At 48.9% G+C, this 21,656-nt stretch overlaps 2 protein-coding genes across 3 annotated transcripts; both read right to left on the reverse strand.

The window, feature by feature from the left end:
* Nucleotides 1–7,074: 7,074 nt before the first annotated feature.
* Nucleotides 7,075–13,296, reverse strand: CRYGS (crystallin gamma S). 2 transcript variants are annotated; one of them, XM_015871099.2, is made up of 3 exons: nt 11,431–13,296; nt 9,525–9,767; nt 7,075–8,161 (listed from the first exon to the last, which is right to left on the reverse strand). In XM_015871099.2, the coding sequence occupies exons 1-3, from the start codon at nt 11,449–11,451 to the stop codon at nt 7,889–7,891; spliced, it is 537 nt and encodes a 178-aa protein (XP_015726585.1). In that variant the 5' UTR covers nt 11,452–13,296; the 3' UTR covers nt 7,075–7,888. The 2 variants fall into 2 exon arrangements, with proteins under 2 accessions (XP_015726585.1, XP_032302454.1); XM_032446563.1 differs by having other exon boundaries at nt 11,057–13,296.
* Nucleotides 13,297–13,468: 172 nt separating this feature from the next.
* Nucleotides 13,469–21,639, reverse strand: TBCCD1 (TBCC domain containing 1). Its single transcript, XM_015871091.1, has 7 exons — nt 21,229–21,639; nt 21,011–21,160; nt 19,054–19,420; nt 18,250–18,436; nt 17,656–18,153; nt 14,540–14,703; nt 13,469–14,010 (listed from the first exon to the last, which is right to left on the reverse strand). The coding sequence occupies exons 1-6, from the start codon at nt 21,622–21,624 to the stop codon at nt 14,574–14,576; spliced, it is 1,728 nt and encodes a 575-aa protein (XP_015726577.1). The 5' UTR covers nt 21,625–21,639; the 3' UTR covers nt 13,469–14,010; nt 14,540–14,573.
* Between the last annotated feature and the right edge of the window lie 17 nt (nt 21,640–21,656).

A 21,656-nucleotide genomic window follows, 5' to 3' on the forward strand; every position in this document is an offset into this window, starting at 1 on the left:
TTGACACTGTGAGATGAAAGCAATCCAACACCAACGTGCTGTAGATCTTTAGCACTGAGCTGGTGCCTTGAATAAGTGCCTACGCCCAGTGTCTGACCAAGCAGATTTGCACTTACGGCCACATTTCCTTGTATTCACCTCTACTCTGCCACCTGAGACATGTGTGCTCCCTCTGCACGCCCACATCCAGCACCTGGCACAAAACCCACCATGCTGAAGGAGCAGGAAGAGCCCTTGGCTTGCAAGGCAGCCAAAGCTGCATTCCCAGCCTCTCCCTCCAGCAGCTTTGTCTTCCCTCTGAAACTCAGAGCTCTTCTGCTGCAGCAGAGAGAAACCATAAGGGACAATCAGAGAGGTTAATAAAAAGTTGAACACGTTCTTAAATGACAGCTCGAGCTGGAGATGTGAGTCTTCTGTTTGTGTTTCTTTGTCGCTCGGCTTGAATATCCCTGCTAATTTTTTGAATATTGCTGTAGTGTACAGAAGAATTGCTGATGACACATTTTCCTAACGCGCGCATTACACAAAAGGAGATTATATTTTAGCCTCTTTTAGAGACTATAAAATCAGATTCATCCTAATGAAACAGCAAATAAAAAGGGTTTTCCCTTTTCTTTCTCAATCTCTTGGCATTTTTTCCTCCTGTGGTTTTATTCTTCTCCTCCCCCCTCTCCTCTTTCTTACATTATCTGTGTTTCCTGCTCATTTCAACTTGATGACATGTTGCTGGGACAACTAAGTCTCGTAACCTTCTTAACTTTGCCATTGTTACTGCCTGGAGTGTATTTAGGAGGAGTGTTTTAATTTCTTTTCCAATGCACAGCGCCTGCCCCGTAGAAAGATATTAGAAATGGAGGGGGGTGGGGGGAAGAAGGCTTTTCTTCTATAAATGTATGCTATTCAAATCATCTCTTTTTTTATTTCCTTTAAACCCATCATTTGTATGCTGTAGGTCGCTACTTTAAAACCCGGCTCGCTGTCGCTGAAAGGATCACCCGTATAATGATGTCATCCATATTCAGCTGAAATCTCAGCTCCACTGGAGCCCAGCTCTTCCCCCACATCCCCAGCCCCATCCTCACCCCTATTCCCATCTCCAGCCCAACCGCAGGTTCCCGAGTGGTCCCTGCTCACCCCAAATCTCCCTCCGGTAAGAGCAGCTGAGGCTGATGGATAAACAGGTGGACAGGCATCAGGATGACAGCATGGGGTTTGTATGGGGAGCATTGCCTGTATCGCCAATCACACATAAGGATGAGTTTGGAAGAAGGGACTGGCTCCTTCCCATGGGTTACCCCATGGAGGAGAAGTGACTCACGCTGAGCCCCAAGGATTCACCATGCCAGGGCTCACTAAATCCAGCTGTCCCTGCACCTTTATAGCATAGGGAGAGCTGGGTTCTGCAGAAGGGGTTGTAAGGCTCAGCACAGCATCACCTCAGTGTCCCAACATCAGATACCCAACTGTACCCACGCTGTTCACACAGTGTCTTCAGCACCAGTTTGTTGTCGCCCTGACACACTTATTGTACCTGGATCAATGCTCTTTTAACAACTAATTGATCTTTTATTAGCATATAATAACTTACTTATTAAATCTAAATTAAAGACTTAATTGAGACACTTAATCTAGAGTGGCTCAGTGTATCACTCCTCATAAGCATAATGTGTAATTTAATTAATTGACGGCGCTGATAGTGGCGTGTCATCAGTCACATATTCCTCCTGACCTGGGAGCCAGAGGGGCGTGCAGCGGCGGCGGGAGAGCAACACCGGGCTTGATCCACTGCCAAACCAATTCACCTCCCCACTGAAACACACTGAGATCGGCTGCCTGGGATCAGAGATCGATATTAACATGTTATCTGTGCAGCAGGAGAAAGCGGGTGGACGCGTGCCATGAGCTGACAGCAACAGCAAGGGCAGAGCGCTCTGCCTCAACCTCCCTCCCGGTGGGGGTTAGGGTTAGGATTTCAGCTCCAATTCCCACTGTTGCACCCAGAGTAGCAGAGGGGTTTCCAGCAAGGCCTTTGCACACTTCATCCCATGTATCTGTGTAGACAATAGGGCTGGGGAGAGGAAAAATACATGGCAGGAGCTGCGGGTCCCTTCCTTCCGCTGCAGCTCAAATCTGGGTCTGGCACATGGTTTTCCACTGCTTCTTCCTTTGCCCCACCGCTGTCTCCCCACGATGGAGAATTTCATTTTTCAAAACACCGTGAGATTTCATTTAAAATAAAATAAAATAAGAAAAGAAAAGAAAATAACACTCAAAATGGCAAAGGGAGGGTTTCTGAAATATAAAAAAATAAATAAATAAATAAAGGTAAAGAGATGATGGTTGGAACAAAATGTTCCGGAAGAAAGCTGTTCCCTTGGGGTTTCTTTTCTTTAAGCTTTGCATATTACAATTTGAAAGTTTTGTAAAGAGATCCCCATTTTATATTCACACTGGTAGCCTGAATTTAAATATCTCTCTCACCTGAGATTAATACAGGCTTCACCCTGAATTACTTCCCAGCTCTGAAGTACAGCTCTGGAGAGCTCAACTCTCCACAAATTCACTTCTCTTTTAGAGGCATAAAAGCTTAGGAAATATATGAAATATTAAAAGAGCGCGTGTGCCGGGGCAGAGAGGGGGAGAGGGAAGGCTGGGTCATGGGGGGGGCCCTTTGATATGAAAACCCACTTTTCCTCAAATGAAAGCAAGGATGTGCTGGCACAGGACTCCAAAGAGAAAGATTTCAGCCTAAAGACGAAGCCCTTTGTTTCATTTTGTGATGATGAAGCCCTGCACAAGGAGCGAGATGCAAGCCGTATCACGCACAAAAGAAATCAGCATTTCCGTCGGCGATAGAAAAGATCAAGTTTCTCTGGAGCAAAACAACAAATGAGATTATAAACAAACTTGAAAGCACAGCTCCCTATAGTGCCAACTCAGTATTAACCAAATGCACGTGATGGGGGAAAGCACCTTGCACGTGCTTGGGGCCCATTAGCTAATTGCCGTAGAAACCTGACATTTTATATCATGATTTAACCCTTGGGCCCCAGGGCCACTGCTCCTCCTGGGCTCTCTGCATTTCCTCTCCTATCGCAGCCATGGTTTCTCCACCCAAGGAGGCTGGTGCAGACTGAAACCTTTGCTTCCATTCTCCATACCTACAAAGCAGTGGGATGTAAGGTTTTCCCTTGGCAGACAATCCCAGAGTGGTTGGGGTCAGAAATGACAGCAGGTCCATCTGGTCCACCCAAGAACTACACAGGATGAGGTGCTACAAGCCATTAGCAGAACATACAGCAGACAGCCCAGGAGCTGCAGCCACCAGCACTGCCTCTGGGTGCTCTGCATGCCTGGCTGCAATGGTTCCTCTAAGCACTGCTGGTTCCTAACCCACACCAAAGCTCTTGTCTACATCCCTCCAGTCCCAGACTATAATTCCTGCTCCAATGGTCAGGTTTTCTTCTCATCCATCTCTCTTTAGATTCTACCTGATATCAGAGCTCTGCTTGTAGGCACTTGAGAGCTCAATGCCATGGGCACAGTGCTCACTGTGGTGCTTCACAGCCAACAGAGCGTTTGGGCTGCACTCATGAGCACCGCAGCAACCTTCCCTTGAACATATGGTTCTCAAGTGCTAAGAATCCCACCCCGCAGGGTGTGCAGGACACCCAGCACCATGATTACCCCAAAAGCCACCAGGTTCACAAGGCAAACCCAAAGCCAAATGGATTGCAATGGGTAACCCAACGAACACAAACGCCAACCAGTCCCCGCTCCACTTTGGGATGCCCCAGCTGGATGTCCTCAATGCAATTATCACCACCAGCTCTAAAGCCTGATGCCTCACAAGCAGCAGCTTGCCACGGCTGCCAGACCCAAGCTGTGATGTGTCAGTGATGGCACAGAGCTTGGCTGTGCTGCTTTGCCCCTAAAGCCTCATTCCCCGTGCACGTGGGTGTGCATGCGTGCATGGTTCTGTTTGAGAGGTGCCGGCTGCTGCAGCAGAACTTCTGTGCAGCTCTCCCTTCTGTCAGCTGCAATAAATTTCTTCGCTAGTGCTTCTCCTCTGAATCGAACACAGTTTATTTCATTTTAAAAGTCCCTTTTTCTTTTCTTTTTTTTTTTTTTTTTTTCATTTCAGGAAAATGAATGTTAGAGCCAGATAAGAAACTATAGTCTGCTTTCAAGAAGGTTACAAGAAAACTGCATCTTGCATTACTAATCCTTTATCTTTCATGTTAACAAAAAGATTACTGACATATTTTTGAATGAAAGAAAATAAAATAGCAAATGCATCTAAAGAACTGTGTAACTTTCATGCAACACACAAATCGGTTGTTAAACGTGGAGAAAAAAAAAAAAGGAGGGGAATGAAGGAAAGATTCATAATACATTTCCCTTTGTAAAGTGAGCAAACCAACTTTTTATAAGAGAAACTACTGGAGGATCGGAGGAAGCTCCTTTCATAGATGGAGAACAATGTTGCTTTTAACTGGAGGCTGCATTTGGGGGGTGGAGGGGGAAACCTCCCCTGCTGGGGTCTCCAGAGGGGGATTAGGAGGTGCTGAGGGATATAGGCTGCATGGACCCATGTCCCCCAGCCCCTTCTATCAGTGCCGGAATAGAGGAGCCATTGATATGCCAAGAACAGGTATGGGATGAGAAATATCAGGTATGGGGTGAAAATATTCAGCTATGGGGTCACACCTCATGGAACATCTCCATCTGCCCTTGGTGTATGTGTGCCCTGCAGGAGGAGCTGTGCCCTGATCTCATCCCCGATTTTCCAGGAGAAAATATCCCTGCTTCGGCACACAGCACTTCATTAGGAAACCCATCATTGAATTCCCTGACCATTCAGATCCAAAACCCTTTTGATTGAGAATTAGTTAATAACACTGGGCTCAGTATATTCCTTGTTACACATTTTGCCCACATCCCCCAGATATGCAGTGGTGGGCTCTGCTTGCACTGTGTCCTCTGAAACACATTTAGAAGCCCCTGAAGCTCTCCCCCCTTAATGACACATTGTTCATTAATAAGTGGCCATAGCACTTCCCCATCAGGAAATAGCTGTCTGCCACTTGCTTAGGCTGGAACACGTACTAATCCCAATGTACTGGATCATGTTGCAGAATGAATGGGGATACGTGTGAGATGGGGACATTGGTGTCATTCTAATGAGATGATTTCCCATCCCCAAAACTGCCGGGTCTGGGCACCCAGGAAGGAACACTGCCCTCATTATCTTCTCCTCTCAAGGATCTCCTTCTCCATCCAAACTTAAAGCAATCATTTGCACCCAGAGAACTGATTTGCTTTATGTCCTACCAAGGGAGAACCAAGGGATGTGGTTAGTGGGCATAATGAGGATGGGTTGGTGGTAGGACCTGATGATCTTAGAGGTGTTTTCCAACCTATTCTATGATTCTGTGAAAATACCCCTCAGTTGCTCTGTTTTGCTTTGACTGCTTTCTCAAGCCCCACCTCCCCAAGCATTGCTTCACTTGCACATCTCCTGTGCATCATTCCCCTGCACATTGCTCCACTTGCACCTTGCTTTCACTCGTACACTGCTTCCATTTGCACGTCTCTGTTTGCATAAGCCTGTGTTTGTGCTTGTACCTACCCCTACCTGCACATCATTCCACTTACACATGGTTGGGCTCGCACATCAATGCTGTTTGCACATTATTCTACATGCACATCATCCTGCCTTCATGTCACTGGCTTGCAAACGGCTCCTCATCACTCGCAAAGCCTTGTCTCTTCTATTTGCTTCTATTGCCCTCTGCTGGGGACTGCCAAAGGGACAGCTGAACCCTCGGGCACTGCTTTTCCGTCTCTATCTCCCTCTGTAATTCCAAGGGAACTCCAAGCTGGGGTGTTTAACACAGGGCATGGAGCAGCTTGGCTCTGCCTCTGAATCTACTTTGCACGGCTTGGAACCACGCATGAGGACTGTCAGGCCTGCCTCGCTACGATCCAAGGACAGTAATGGGAGGATACGTAGCAGCAGGAGAGACAGAAGGGACAGACAGTGGGGACAGACAGACAGAGGAGGGGACAGATGCCCGCCCCGCAGCTTCCTCTTTGAGAAGCCCTGGCGTGCCTGCTGGATTAGGGATGATAGAGGAGCGTCTTATAGAAATTAATTCCCAAAGTGTAATTAACATCTGGGCCAGCTCGGCGCGCTCCCCAGCTGCTAATGAACCATGGCACCGCTTTAATTCCTGCACCACCGCACCATCTTCTTATTAAATCCAGGAGCAGGTTCCAGCACATTTCCCTTCGAGGGAAAAAGGAGAAAGAAACGGAGCAGGATTTGTCTCAATGAAATATGATAGATTAGAGTTGGCCGGATAAAGAAAGTAAGGGGGGGGAGGAGGAGAAATTTCCCATCTTGTGCACGCATATCGCTGTATTCTCTGTATTCTCTTTCGCAATGACCTCCTTCCGCCCCATCCATCAGCCTGGGGTTGGCTTATTCTAACGAGCGGAGCCTTTTCTCGTGTGGAACAGGCCCATCAGACTCAATCTGCATGCCAATTACCGGAGCAGACCCCCTGATACTGAGAAATGGAAATTAGCCATCAAGCAGGCCGGGCTGGATGGCCTGCGCTCCTGCAGCTCAGAGACACCCGCAACGACGGAGCCCCCAGTGGAAAAAGTAATCAGGAATAATAATAAAATAAAATAAAACCCCATACAACTAGGCATATTTTGACTGTTGTTCGCCTTGGTTGCCAGCATTTGGGGCATAATGTGGAATTTACCGGAGGGCAGGAGGGTGGGGAGGGGAAGAGTTGGGATAATTGCATTTAGGTGATGGCACGGGAAGGACACAGGGAGGTAATAGGACTGCAGGGAGGAAGCAGAGCCTGATGCCCCAGCATGAGGGTGCAGCTGGAACTGCAGCACCCAAACTCACCAGCTGCTATGCCCACCTGCAGGAATCTTCCATGTAAGTATGGGAAAGGCAACAAAACCCAACATACACACCATGCCCAAGCTGGTGCCCTTTAGGTCCCAGAGAGCTTTGCCCAGGAGCTGATCAAGCTGCTGGGGGATTGTTTGTGCACCGACCCCAATTGCTAAGAGCTGGGTAATGCTCGAGTGTCTGAGGAGGCAGAATTAAACCTCAGAGGAAAGGAGAGAGGTGATAGAGCAAAGAAGGGACTGGGGGAGGATGGGGACGTGCATCACCCTTTGCAGGGAGCTGTGCTCCCGGGGGCTGCAGGTTGACAAGCATCACTTTGCCTGCCTCCCTGCTCCATAATAACCTCATACATCAACCAAGGAGACTGGGGAGCATGGCTGCAAGGGCTCTGCTTGCACTGCCATCATTAGCCCGGAGTCCCTCTGCTCCACATGCAAACAGACTGGAGTCCCCATGAGGAACGCCTTGCATCACAGCTTCCTGCACGGGCACGACCAGTCTGACATCTAGTGGCACAGGGCAAAGCAGGTGTTCCAAACTGGAATGACTGGGAGCCTGGTACCTCCTTCTGCTCAGGGCCTGGGGACTGACCCCTCCTCACCCTCTGCTGCTCTTTGGGAACATTCAGCAGCAATCTCAGGGTAGTTTTGAGATGTTTTCACTGTCTCTGTCCACATCCAATCCCTTTATCTTCTTATAACTGCCCTATTTTTGGTAGCTGCCCCCCTCGTCCCACACCAAGCAGCAACCTAATACAGCCAGGATGCCCAGCAACCCCCTTCTCCAGAGTCCCTGCCCACTGCCACAGCTGGAGGCAGTAGGAGCTGGTGGAGAGCATTCTGCCCAAAGGCAGCACCTGGCCAACGGGTTCACACATGGGGAAGAAGCGGGACAGAGCTTCTGAGTGACTCAAGGTGCTTTATTGGGGGCCCGGCTCCCCACCATTTACTCAGAGATGCTGCGGAAGGACTGGACAGCAGGGGTCACTGCCCCCCATTCCACTGGCTGCCGGTACTCGCCCTTGGGCAGCAGGTACTGCCTGCCCCGATAGTTGGGGTGCTCATAAAACACCCAGGTGCCCTCCAGCACCCGGCAGGCGTGGACTTCACGGAAGTGGCACTCCTCCAGGATGGAAGGGCAGTCCTCAGTGGCTTCAAACATCTGCCCACCGAAATCCCCCTTCTCAAACACCTGGATGTGGCCCTGGGCTCCACTTGGCTGGAAGGAAGAAGGGAGAGAATTGCAGGGGGTTTGGGATGCATCTGGGGTGAAAGCAGAGGCACATCCAAGCTCAGGTCAGGCACCAACACCCCAACACACTGGCACAGTGCTTGAATAGCTCACATCAGCCCCTAAACACAGCGTGGGGTAATTCTTGACCAAGCATCACAAGCAAAGAGCACTTTCAGCCTAAACCCCCACCACAGCCCCAGTTTCAGATGGGTGTGGAGAGAGATGAGCGCACGCTGAGCTCTATCCCATGCAGGCAGCCTGCTCAAAGCCACTCAGTGCAAGCATCAGGAGGGATGCACCCCTCTGCTCCCCGCTCCTCTGGGCAATGAGGAGTTTAATGAGCTGCTGACCCCAGCTGGGTTGTATTACAGACAAACGCAGCACGGGTATTTTCCACTGTGATTTCAAGCGCTGTGTTGCCTGAAGGCACCGCGGTGGTTTTAATCTGTGGCTGCCTGGACACGGTCTCCCCCCGCCTCCCCTCCACCTGTTCTCACTACCCGCCCCAGCCAAACTCTGCAGAATCTCAGCTCTGTGCCACTGTTCTGGGGGCTCTGAGCCAACATCTACGAGCAGCTGGTCCTAATGCATCCTCCCCAAATATGGGAGGGCAAGCCAAGCATAGTGGACATGCAGCATTACCTCTGTTCTTCGTGCTGGTAGAGAATGCTGTGCTGCTCTTACACATCTCATGTGCTCCTGCTCTATCCCTTGCAGCAGTTCAGAGCTCTGAACTGGCTGACAAACTCTTCCTGCCCTAGGCTAAGGGGTTTACAAACCCTCAAACCCACAACAGACAAAAGCAAAAGCCTCTTCTTCTTGCAGCTTTAAGACCTGCTCCATGCAATGGCAAATCATTACCCACACTAGGAATGCACAAATCATAGAATCTTTAAGGTTGGAAAAGACCATTAAGATCATCTAGTCCAATTATTGACCCATCAACACCATGCCCACAAGGCACCAGCTATGCTGCTGGTACTGACACCAGGGCAGCAGCACTCAGCTCTAACACCATATTCCCACCCTGCAAGGTTGGAGGCTGCTCCCCCCCGAGGTCATTACCCCAGCTGTGGGACTTGGTGCCACCCACCCATTGCTGTCCTCTTCTTAGGGACCCCAGGAAGATGGGGGCCACCTGAAAGCACCATCCCTAGAGGCGCTCAAGGACAGGATGGATGGGGCTTTGGACAACTTGATCTAATGGGAGGTATCCCCCACACATGATGGGTGGTTGAAAGTAGATGGTCTTTGAGGTTCCTTCCAACCCAAGCCATTCTATGACACTATGAAGCGAGCTGAAGTGGCAGGTTGGTGAACTAAGCAACTAGGGAAGCATCACACTTACTATGTGGACGGCTTTGCAGGAGCCGAGGCGGTCATTGAGGCCCATCCAGTGGTGGTAATCAGGGTACTCCCCCCGCCTCAGCACATACATGTTCCCCAAATAGTTGGGCCTCTCATAGGCCACCCAGGTGCCTCCCTCCACCCGGATGGAGTTGCAGCGGTTCAGGTAGGTGTGGAAATCAGGGCAGTCGGCATTGCACTCGTAGCGACGACCCAGGAAATTCTTGTCTTCATAGAAGGTGACCTGAAAGACCAGCAGGGGAGGGAAGCAGGGGGTACCTCATCCCTCCATGAACAGCATTGGTGTTGCCACTGGAAGGGCAATGCTCCAAAGCATGCAGCCACAATCTGAGTCCATCTGTAACCCCTGCTGCCTCCAACATGGGGAGAAATAGGAAAAGGACAACTGATGTGCAAGTCAGTTGATTCAACACCATGCAGACTCAGGCAGCATTTGCCCTTTTCCAGCCTCCTTAGAAGGGCATCAGCCCCATACATGCTGCCTGGGTTGTTTGGCAACGTTGGAAATTGCCTCAGCCAACTCCTACAGCTGCTCTGGACAGAATTTTCCCTGCCCCAGTGATTTAAACATCTAACACACAGAGCCTTGTAATCCATTTTTTCATGCACACCAGCCTGACTTCTTCACCCTCTGTCCCCAAAGGAGACTTAGCTAGTGCTAAGGCAAAGCAGAAACACCAGCAGTCTCAGTATCCCCTGGTCATAGCTTTCCCAATCACAGCAAACATCAACCAGCTGATTCCTTGGTTATTCCATAGTTCATTAAGATACACAATCACCTCTTGATCCCAGCTAGCTGTACTTCACCTACAGCACCTTGGCTTCTTGTATTGATTTAATATTGCTGCTGTGAAAAATACAGTCCAATGCTGCCATCTCAGCCTCGGAACTAGACTCAGATATAGGACAACCTTACTAACTTTTTTATACATTCACTTTCTGTAAAAAAGTAAGTGAGCCGCAGTTATAGCTGGTTGGTCATTGTGCCCTACCAGCCCAACCAGGCATCTGCGGGTTCACGTGCCCTATCACAGCACCCTGATTTGCCTGTTAAGTTGGTCAAGGTGGTCTCCTGTTTTGTAACAGGAGAGCTCATCTGGTGTCCCCTTCCCACCCTGAGGAGCTACAAGTGACTTGCAATTCAAGCCACTAAGCAGTGACCAACTAGAGGTGTGGTTTGCTGCTTTCTTTCTAGAGCACATACAGAGAGACTGAAGGAGATGGCTCCTGCCCACCTGCGTTGCCCTTCACACACCCTCTGCTCGCTCCCGTCCCTCAGACTCAGCACTTCTCAGCTTCCCCGTGATGCTACAGGCACAGAGGAGGCGGATGGTTTCCCCCCACAGGACAATGACAGGTGAACTGCAGATTTCAATTCCAGATCCGTCAGTTCGTTTCAGTCACACATTACTCTGATGCAAATCGCCTCCTGTCAGTAAAGCCATTGAGTTGTTCTGCTCACAGTGATATCCCCTTAACTGCTCACTGTCCAAACTTTTCTTCTGGGCTTACCTGGCAGATAACAGATTTGCCACAGCAGATCTTCCTTACATGACTGCAAAACTCAAAGAGCATCGGCCACCTAACAGCAGTGTTAGAAGGAAACTCATAAGCAGCAACTGTAAGCAATACCTAGCAGTACCCAGTGCTTTCTAATAAAGCTGCATAGGGGCAGTGACCCCTCTCTAGTGCAGATCAAGTGGGAAATGCTGTTTCCTTGTCTCCTTTACCTTTTCTTTCCCTCTATGCAAAACACCACTTGAACGTGGCACAGAGAAAAGATGAGATTTGCACTCATTCATAGACTTAACTCATCCCAGACATTCCACTGCACGCAATGAAACAGGCTCGTGTCTATAACATGTATAGGCTGCAAACAAGCTTACCTTGGGTCCAGCCCTGGACATTTTCTGTTCCAACCAAACTTCCCAGTGCTGGAGTCAAGTCAGGAGCTGTTACAAAACAGGCAGGTCCCAGGCACCCTTTTTATAATGGGCTTGTTTGAAACCAGACAGCCGCTTTGTCATGGGAATAGGATCCAAAATTTGAGTCAGTGATTCTGAGGCTATAGCCCGTTTCCAGAAAAGCAAACAGGATTATGGAATAAAGGAACGCTTCGCCGTCCTCCCTTTGTTATCATCTGCTGAGTCAGAACACCAAAACTCTGCCAAATGCACTCCAAACACACAGCCCCCTGCCAAGACCTGGAAGATGGGGTGTAGGGGGGTGTTTTGGCTGCTCTCTTCCTTCCAAGCACGTCAAACAATTATTGTTCCCAGTCAGCTCTAAAGAGGGCCATCCCCAACTGTAAGGAAGAAATTCAAGTACTTATTGGAGAACACTCCCATGCAATGAAGGGCGCAGCTATGAAAGGGTGGACACATGCACAGGGTGGAGCACAGGGTGGCAAAGAACAGACTCTGATTAAAGCGTCTACTTCAAAAGCCCACAGTGGAAACATCTGCGCAGCAGAGATGATGTGTATTTTTATAGCGTATCCTCAGCTGAGCTGACAAAACTTACCAGTGATAAACTCCACTCAAAAAAGTCTTACCTCACTGCTTGCAATTCGAGGAAGGGATCATTTCTTCTGCCCTCATCTGGCCCACTGAGCAGGGAGGGAGAGGAATGCTGGCTTCTGTCCATCCACACCTCTCCCCAAGCCACTGCATTACAACAAACACCTCTGCAGCTATTCACTGCAGCATCCCAAAGGCTTAGTGAGACAAAGGGGCGCGAAGCTGGCACAGCTGTGTCTGAAACACACAGACCTTACTTCTAATCTGTCAGGACAAGCAGTCTCTGGGCTGTCCCACACACACTGACTCCACATACACTGGTGCAGCTCTGCTGCACCTTGTAGGAAGTTACACTCACACTTGACTGTCAGTGACAGAGGCACAGCAGTACCTCATCCTCTTCCCATTTTAGGTGTCTTGACTCGTCTAGCACTGCTGCTCGCAGCTCTCAGTGCTGGCAACCAGTGGAGATGCTAACAGATGTTTCAGAGTCCAACCAGAACTGAGTTCCTACTAAAAGGCAATCCAGCAGGTACAGCAGGACATCTCCAAGCTCCACTGCACTCACTCTGACTAAATATGAAAAACTCCCCTTAGAATTACATCTTACAGCTTTACACAGTACTAAAAACAGAGGTGGAACTGGCATTGGTCCCAAAGAACAAAAGCTGCAGATGAATATTACTTTGCTTTCATTAAGAACTGACCCAGAGCCCAGGTGTTGATAGAAAGCAAGGTCTGGTACTCAAGTGATGCTGAGCAGCCAAGACGACAGAGGACAGATGTTAAAAGTTTGGAGGAAGCCTCACCCTCAGATACTAAACAGCTCAGCTTTACAAATGCTTTTAAAAGGCACACCTTCAGAAGATGCCAAATCTTCAGCTGGGAATGACAAGTACACATTCATCTGACCCCAAATCAATACCTGATCCCAGTTCCTCTTCCTGAGTGAAATGGGCTGCCTCTCCAGGAGTCTAGAGACCTTCCAGCAGCCCGAGAGCCATGAGTCCCAGGGCACTGAATCCCATTGCCACCATCCATCCTCAGTGTGGATACAAATCACACAGCTGCTGCATTCAGCCGTCCATGCAATCAGTGCCTCTGTCTACTCTGCCCAGCTCATTCAGGTGCTCATCTGGTAGCACACTGCCCCAAGAGAGGGTCCACCAACACAAAACAAGAGTGGGACTCATTCAAGTTGATAGTCTACTAGGAAATAACAAATGTAGGAGATTGTGTTTGTGTCAAAACACTGCAACTAAGACAACCTGCAAAGCCTTCAGCTTCATCGCTATTAAGAAATCAGTGCTTGTCTCTCAGCTGACCAGTACACAGCTCATTGAAGCAGTGAAGATGCTGTGTTCCCCTAATAATAATAGTATAGGTATAACTCATTACTTAGAGCTTGTATCAGACTTACCTTGAGTTTTATTGACGTCTGTCAAACAAGTCAAATATACAAGAAAGGTAAATCCACCAAAATCACATTGCTTAAGTGCTATCTTCATATTAAACAGATCTATAGCATTTCACTCATAAACAAACAAACATTTGTTTTTCATCTTTATAAAAACAGTGAAGCTGGTCTGTACAATAAAGACACGTGTGACAGCCAAGGCCCTGCATCCAGCTGTACACCAGGAAAGGCTCCTTTGCTGGACCCACGCATACCACAAATGCTAAGCACGACATGAGGCTCCTTGCAGCAAGGAGCACTTGTGTTTCCTCATCATCCTCCAGCAGCACGCACCTTCCTTCTCATTTACCAACAAAACAGTTACAGTACGTTCCTGGGAAAGCAGAAGCTATTGCAAATCCTAAACCAGAGAGATGTCCAAATCCACACACAGGCTGGGCATCAGATCCACATCGAGCGCGTGCAGTCAGAACAGCCACAAAGTCTTTATGGGAAATGTTTTCAGGGCAGCGCTGTCTGTTCCCACAACTCTACAACAAAGCAGAGGTGCAGATTTTATGCCCAACACCATCAAAGACAAAACAACGTAAAGAAAAATGGGAAAAATAAAAGGAAATAAAAACATTTCTTATGGTTTGAAACATGCAATAGAAGGGAAGAGAAAGAGACTGCAGGGTAACAATTATTTGAAGTCTCACTCAATCCTCTTAAACAAAAAGTGAGACAGGTAAGCACGGATATTACTACACATCTTTCAAAAGCCGGCTGCTCAAGCTTTTACTTCAAGTCACATAGAACATGCCTATCTGCCTTTACAGACACACAAGGGCGTCCCCAACAAACCACCTGCAGAGAACAAAGGAGGTGCTGAGTACACACACAACAGGCTCAACTAAAAAGAGGTTCTGACTGCAAAATAAAGAAAACCAACTGCAAGGCTCTTGGGAGAATCACCACTGAACAGCATCCAACTCTTCTACCTCTACCTATGCTGTACACATAAATATGGGACAACTCCTCTAGGAACAGAAGAATCAAAAAGAGATGCCTTCTACTCACCCTTCCTTTCCTTTTGGTGCAGAGGAACACGATGCTATCCTGCAGCCTGCTTGGCGCCCACAGCAGGAGGGATGAGGCTATCCAGCTGCTGACGGTTCCCTGTCTGAATCAGCCATTCTTGGAACTTGCTTTCCACCAGCATCTGGAGCTGCTTCCTTTGATCCCTGCAACAAAAACATGATCAGAAAAGAAGCATGCAGAAGTCACAGTTTTCTGCACTTATGAACTTCATTTCTGAAACAAGCCTCTACAAATACCAGCTAAGAGCTGGGCTTGGTTCAAGAACTGTGCCCTGTAAAGAAAGCTTCCACAAAGTGAATATGACTAAAATTAACCCCAAAGGCAGAACTCAGACATGCAAGCTTCCTCATTCCACTAGCAGCCACTCTGCTCCATAAGGCCTCCCTCTTCTGCTTTACTCTCAGAGCACAGATGATGTCCAAAAAGGCAGAATAACACATCAGCAATGAGTGCTCAAGCACCAAAGACATAAAATTTTGTTCTGACAGCATTTGAAGAGAGAGGAAGGAGATCAGGAAAACGATGTGGTTATAAACAGGACTCCTCAAATCGTTTCCATTGCAGGGAAATAACTGTTCTGATTTCGCTAAGAGCAGCGACAACAGGGTGCATCACTCAGCTCAGGAGCTCTATCAGCAATCAGATGTCCAAGAGAAGCACAGGCTCATGGCAGCACTCCTCCAGAGGAGCATCCCAGCCATTTGGGATCAGCTCAACTCCTGAATTTCTATTCTTAAATAGCTCCTGACAGATATTCTTTCCATTTCTGAAGACCTACACAAAACACAAATGTTTCTAATATCCTGTGGAGATTGCGTGGTTTTGTTTTGACCCCATTCCTAATTTGTTTTGATGCTCCTATCACGGACTGGGAAAAAGCAGCAAACCATCCCCATATATTTCTGTGCCACTCAGCTTCAAAGGGGCCTGGTATACCCTGTTTTCAAGTTAAAGACTCTTCTTTGCACTGTCACTTCCATTGGAAACATTCACTGACAGATCCCCCAGAAAGCAGGTTTCTAAGCTGGAAACTAACCTAAATTCCTCCCCAGTGAATGCAAACACAAAGGCAGTCGCTTCTTTCTTCTCTTAGAATTTATCTTCTTCAAGTGCTTATTATATACCTCCGTCTGCTACAGACCTTTAAAGGCTTTCTCTCTGATGTGCTCAGAAAACGAGCAAGCAGGATTTTACGCTTTTACAAGTTGTTCTTCAAGCTCTCTTTCTGGTCCTGTCTTACGGGGCTTTTACCTTTAGCCTGGCAGGATTTACATCCTTTCCCCCCCCCCATTTTCCTCTTCCAGACAGCTTCAACTTCTTTAAAGACATCTTCTTATTCTTTTCACCTCACTGTTCAAACACCAGCAGCTTTTCTTCTTTCTACAAGTCAGACAATCTGCTTGCTTTGGGTTGTCTCTCTAGCTGTCTCCCTGCCCACAGGACACAGAGACACCTTATACTACCAGCTGCCCAGCTTCTTTCCAGCAAGGTGCTAATTCTGGCATATTTTTTCCCCCCTTTCATGAAATAAACCGCTCCGGTACCAAGTTCTCACCTCCTCTGACTGCTGCAGAGGGTGCTAAATCTAAGTGCATCACCTATACCATCTAATCTTTCTTTAATTGTTAGACTTTGGTAGGTAAAACACCTTCATAAAAACAGGATGAGAAGCAGCAGCCCTGGCAGGGCAATGGCAGAGGAAAGAAGGAGCACTGCAGATGAGACTGACAGACACAAGGAATGATTCCACCACAAAAGCTTAAGTTAAAACTTTCTGCTGCTCTCCAAGATGCAAGGCTGGGAGGTTTTAAGGTTTTTACATCTGTCACCACTACTGGATCACTACTGTTCAGCCATCCTCTGTCTGTAGCAAAATCCTCCCAAAGGGCCTTTTCTCCTTCTCACTCTGGAGCTTTTTCAAATGGCAGGTTCCTCCGCTCCCAATACAAAGGCACCTGGCGTTCAGAAAGGAACAGGGAAAGCTCAGGGAGCTGCTCTAAAAACGACCAAATGGATTACAGCTCTGCAGCTTGGTGTGATGGGAGTTGCTGACTGTGTGGCTCAACAGGAAGTTTTCATGTCCTGTGTGTCCCATAAACTAAACTCCTCTGAAATCACATGCAGTTACATGTCCACTGTAACTCATGGACTGAGCACAGAACGGGAAGAAAAGGAGAGCTCAAATACAGCTTTTTGAGGGATCAAAACTTGTTTCCACCTCTTTAAGGCTTTAAAACCAAGTATCTGGGTTTCCATCTCCATTCTGTATTTGCAAAGGAAGATCCTCAGATTGCTGCATCGCAACGTTTTGTTCACAAAAGACAAAGCAGCAAAACTGAAGCTGACAGATTTTTACACCTGACTGCTCAACAAAGCACGCTGACAAAGAAAGCAAGGTGGACTCCTTCAGAGCTCAGCAGCTGGTGCTGAGAAGGCAAATAGATGCATATCAGCACATGAGATGGGTGAGGAGAGGCCTAGCTCATACAGTAGAAGCTGGGCAGAGGATTTTAAAGAGGACTTTAAAAGCTACTGTCCATGAGGTGATGTATTCTAATGGTCCACATGCACATGCTTAGCTCACCTCAACAACAGATGGGACAGTAATATAAAGCTTCACTGTACAGGTTGGGGTTAAGAATGATCACCAGTCAGCTGCAGGCCAATAATTGGTGGAGCTGTTGTTCAGGGTAGGGGCCCAGATCTCACCCATGTCAGCATGCAGCACTGGAAGCAGAACAGAGACAGCAAGGAGACAGTACCCAGCATGAGGGAAGCCATAAACTCATGCCACCAGGACACCTCTCCTCGGCCCTCAGCAGCATCTAGGCATGTTTTCCTTCAGCTTTGCAGGTTAGGAAATTGCAGTTACAACAAAGCATTCTTTTTGAGATTTACAGTTGTAAACATTATTCCCCTCATTACAATGCCAAAGATCAGGATCTCAAGATTGCCAACTATTAATGCTTTAGAAGTGGCAAGATGTAGCTCACACAAACCAAACCAAACCAATACTTTTCTGAACCACAATGAATGATGTACGACTGTGCTGAGCTTCAGCACAGTTCAGATGCCTTTCAGGACACAGTACTCACTTGGTCAGGCACGCCTTCTTCACCATTTTCTGCCAGATCTGTACCTTCTGCTCTCGCTGATTCAGTGCCTTCTGATAGGCATGGGGAAGCCCCCCTGGTGTCTCTGTGGTGTCTCCTTCCATCTCAAAAGGAATCACAAAGGTGTAGAAGTCCAAAGGCGACAGGAGGCGGAAGACGCTGGCATCACTGCCCTCCTTGCACAGCAGCATGGGGCTGTCCCAGTAGTTGGGCACGGTGGCCAGCCCCACCTGAGCCATGTGGTCTTCCAGCATGGGGTAATGGGTGTGGAAAGGGGCAAAGCTGACTGCTTGGTTACCCGCCAAGATAAGAGGCTGGGTAGGAGTCAGAATGTGAAAAGTACAGCCGGTGGTGGAGGAAAGAGACAAGCAATAGCAAACAGTGATGACTTTGACGTTGTCACAGCTGTGGACGTGAACAGATGCCTCTACAGGGCCGAGCACGAACGTGCTATTCTGGCACTTCTCAATGGTCACAGAGCTGTAAAACAACAAAAATACAGTGAGAAGGGAAGATGGCAACATGAGCAAATGCTGAAAGGACATTTGGCTGTGCCTCAAGAGAACAAAACCTCACCAAAGAGGAGAGAGGAGATAAATGAAGGACTCTTTGCAGCGATGAATTCTGACATGGGCACCCACCAAGGTGTCTGAGCTCTTGGCCAGTGTCTGTTTGTACACCTGGCTCATGATCACCATAGGAGACACCTCAGGCACCACACGAGTGTTACAGGCAATCTTGGCTCTCCTGGTTGTTCCTTCAACTGCAAAATAAAGTTAACCAATGCATTTAAATTGAAGGGGAAAAAAAAAAGTCAAAAAAGCCTATACACATCTCCTACAGAGCAACAGACATGGTGGTTCACTGTCCACATCACTCAAGGAAACATTCAGCACCAAACTTCAGGGCAGTACAGTGATACTGTATCACCACACAAGTCCTAACATTCACCCCTTAAGTTGTATGGTGCCTTTGCTACTCTGCAATGCCCTTGCAGGTGAAGAGCTGTGATTCAAGGCATGAGAACCTTGATCAGTTCTCAGCTTTGCCACAAACACATCACGTTATCTCTTTTCCATGTCTGGCTGTACCTCAGCAATGACCAGTGATGGTAGTGATAAGTGACCTCACTCAGTGGGGCCTTTGAAGCTCATTCATGGTTGCTCACAAAGTAACCCAAGGACCAGCAACTACACACAGGCAACACACAGCACCCTCTACTCTTCCAGACTCACCCCTAACCTAGCACTTTCCCCATATTTACTAACAGCAGAAGGAAACAGGCAGTAGCAATGGCACTTTCAGATGCCTGGTCACCCAGAACTAAGGAACTAAGACTGTAAATTTGTCTCTAAGAATGAAGGTAAAACCTGCAGATACCTTGTTGTGCCCACGCAAGCTTCTTCCCAGACCGTAGGCAGGCAGTCATTCCAAAAGGATTTATTATCAGGCAGGAGCGCAGCCAGTTCTCCAGTTTGGGAAAGGAGAAGGTTTTGGAGCTCTCAGAGTAGCCATTCTGCCCATGACAGGGCTGCCAGAGGGCGAGCTCATGCAGAGGATGAATGGTCCTTGAGTTGTTCACAGTCCCTTCGATGAGGAAGCTGAGGGCACAGACAGCTTCGTAGGACACCAAGCTGTTGTGGGTGGCGTGTGAGGAGGCACTGAGCTGTTCTGGCTCCAGCAGCAGCTCCAGCATGTCTGGAAGGTGTGTGAGCACGAAGGCAAGGTGGTCCTGGTCATTCCAGTTCTTAGGGGCAGAAAAATAAGAACAAGGTGAATTATCATACAGCTGACAAGCTCCACCAACGCTGTACAACACATCTTTGCTTATACTTGTAAAAGAAAGAAAACAAGTCAGACTTGGTCCTGCTGCTCTCTTTCCACACACAGAAAGGAAGCTGGATTCAGCATCAAGAGCAAGAAGAAAAAGAAATGTGGTGTCATTCTAAGTCCAAGTATCAAGTATTTCATTTTAGAAAGCAAAAGCAGATTCTCCTGCAATCCTTCCCACACAGATTCAGGCAGCTGCTGCTAGTAGTGAAGGGAGGAAACAAATCAGTAACTGACAGCCAAGGTCTTGCTATGCATCTGTTGGAAACATCACTGCATCTGCTCCAGACCTTCAGCTATGATTGAGTGCTTCTGATGTGGAGCCAGAGATAATAATAATAAAAAGCAGAGGGTCATTCCTTCACTAGCAAGTGGACCAATAAACCAACCAGCCTCTGAAAGAAGCGTTAGTTCAAATTTTAAAGGGAAAGGAAGTGCAGAGGCTACAGCTTCTTAAAAAGAGAACCACAAAGACTATGAGAGATGCTTCACAAGTAACCAATCCCACTCCACCATGTCCACTGCCCACGTCCCTCAGTGCCACAGCCCCACAGGTCTGAACACCTTCAGGGATGGTGACTGCCCCACCTCCCTGTGCAGCATCTCACTGCTCTTTCCAAGAAGAAATATCCAAACTTAACCTTCCCTAGTGAATCTTGAGGGCATCACCTCTCATCCTATCACCATTACCTCTGAGAATAAACCTAAAGTTGCTATGCTCTCCTTTCCGTGAGCTGTAGAGAGCAATGAGGCCTTCCCCTCAGCCTCCTTCTCCAGGTTATATATGGGTGTGTCTTACGTGGATATAACTACTGACGTTTTAGCAACAGTTACATGGAATACATCAAATTTATCAGCTATAAATAAACCGGCCCCATCCCTACCCCTCCTGGTGTCCCCAGCTCCGACCTCGTCCCCATCCCCGCTGCCAGCTCCATCCCCACCGCTCTCCCCATCCCGGTCCCCACCACCACTTCCATCCCCATTCCCGTCCCTATCCCTTCTGCTGTCACCACCCTCACCACTATTTCCATTTCCACTATTTTCCTTGACTTAGGGAACTGGGTCTGTTTAGCCTTCAAAAAAGAAGGCTGAGAGGGGACTTGATCCAGGTTTATTAATACCTGAGATGTGGGAGCCATAGTGGTGAGTCTGGTCTCTTTTCATTAGTGTGTGGGGACAGGATTAGGGGTAATGGGATGAAAGTACAGCATAGGAAGTTCTGCACAAATGTGTGGAAGAACTTCTTTACAGTGAGGGTGACGGAGCACTGGAACAGGCTGCCCAGGGAGGTGGTGGAGTCTCCTTCTCTGGAGATATTCAAGACCCGCCTGGACGCCTTCCTGTGTGACATGGTGTAGGGAGCCTGCTTTGACAGGGGGTTGGACTCGATGATCTCTAGAGGTCCCTTCCAACCCCTACAGTTCTGTGATTCTATAAGGGGTGGCAGCTCGCTCTGCTCAGGGAGGCCCAGTAGAGCAGCCTCCCCTCCCCACAGCCCCATTACCTTGCTCTGCCCCGCGGCCCTGCCCGGCAGCCCGGCAGCTCTAGCCCTGGGGCTGGGCCACTCCTCGCCGATGAGGGACGTCCTCAGGGAGGCTTTGTTCAGCTGCTGCAGGTAGAGGAAGAGCAGGAAGCGCAGCGTGTCCACGGCGAGCTGCCGAGAGGGGAGATGCCGTTAGGTGCCGCCGGCCGCCCCGCTCCCTCCCCATCCCCGGTCCCTGCCTTGCCGCGCTCCCGCTCCAGCTCCTCGCCGTTCCCACACGCCGCCTCGGCCTCGGCTCGCTGCAGCCTGCGGGGCGGATCGGGAGGAGGGAGGAGGCCGTGGAATCGCTCGAAGTACAGCCAGGCCAGGTCGCGGCCCAGCTGCAGTTTATCACAGGCGATGTACCGCCAACGCGGCCAGCTCAGCCGCGGGTAACAGCCCTCGGCCGCCCTCGCCCGCGTGTACGCCGCCATTTTGCGCAGGTAGTGTGGGCCCAAGCGGGCGGGGGGCGGCACGGGCAGCGCGCCCAGCAGCAGCGGCTCCGTCCGCGGCCATAGCGACACGGCGGCCGCCATGACAGCACCGCCAACCAACCAGACGACGCTTCCCGCCTCCCCTCGGGAGCCGCTCGCCATTGGCTACCGGAGCCGGCGCGGAGGCGGGAAGA

Source organism: Coturnix japonica, chromosome 9 (assembly GCF_001577835.2).
Source record: "Coturnix japonica isolate 7356 chromosome 9, Coturnix japonica 2.1, whole genome shotgun sequence".
Classification (NCBI taxonomy): domain Eukaryota; kingdom Metazoa; phylum Chordata; class Aves; order Galliformes; family Phasianidae; genus Coturnix; species Coturnix japonica.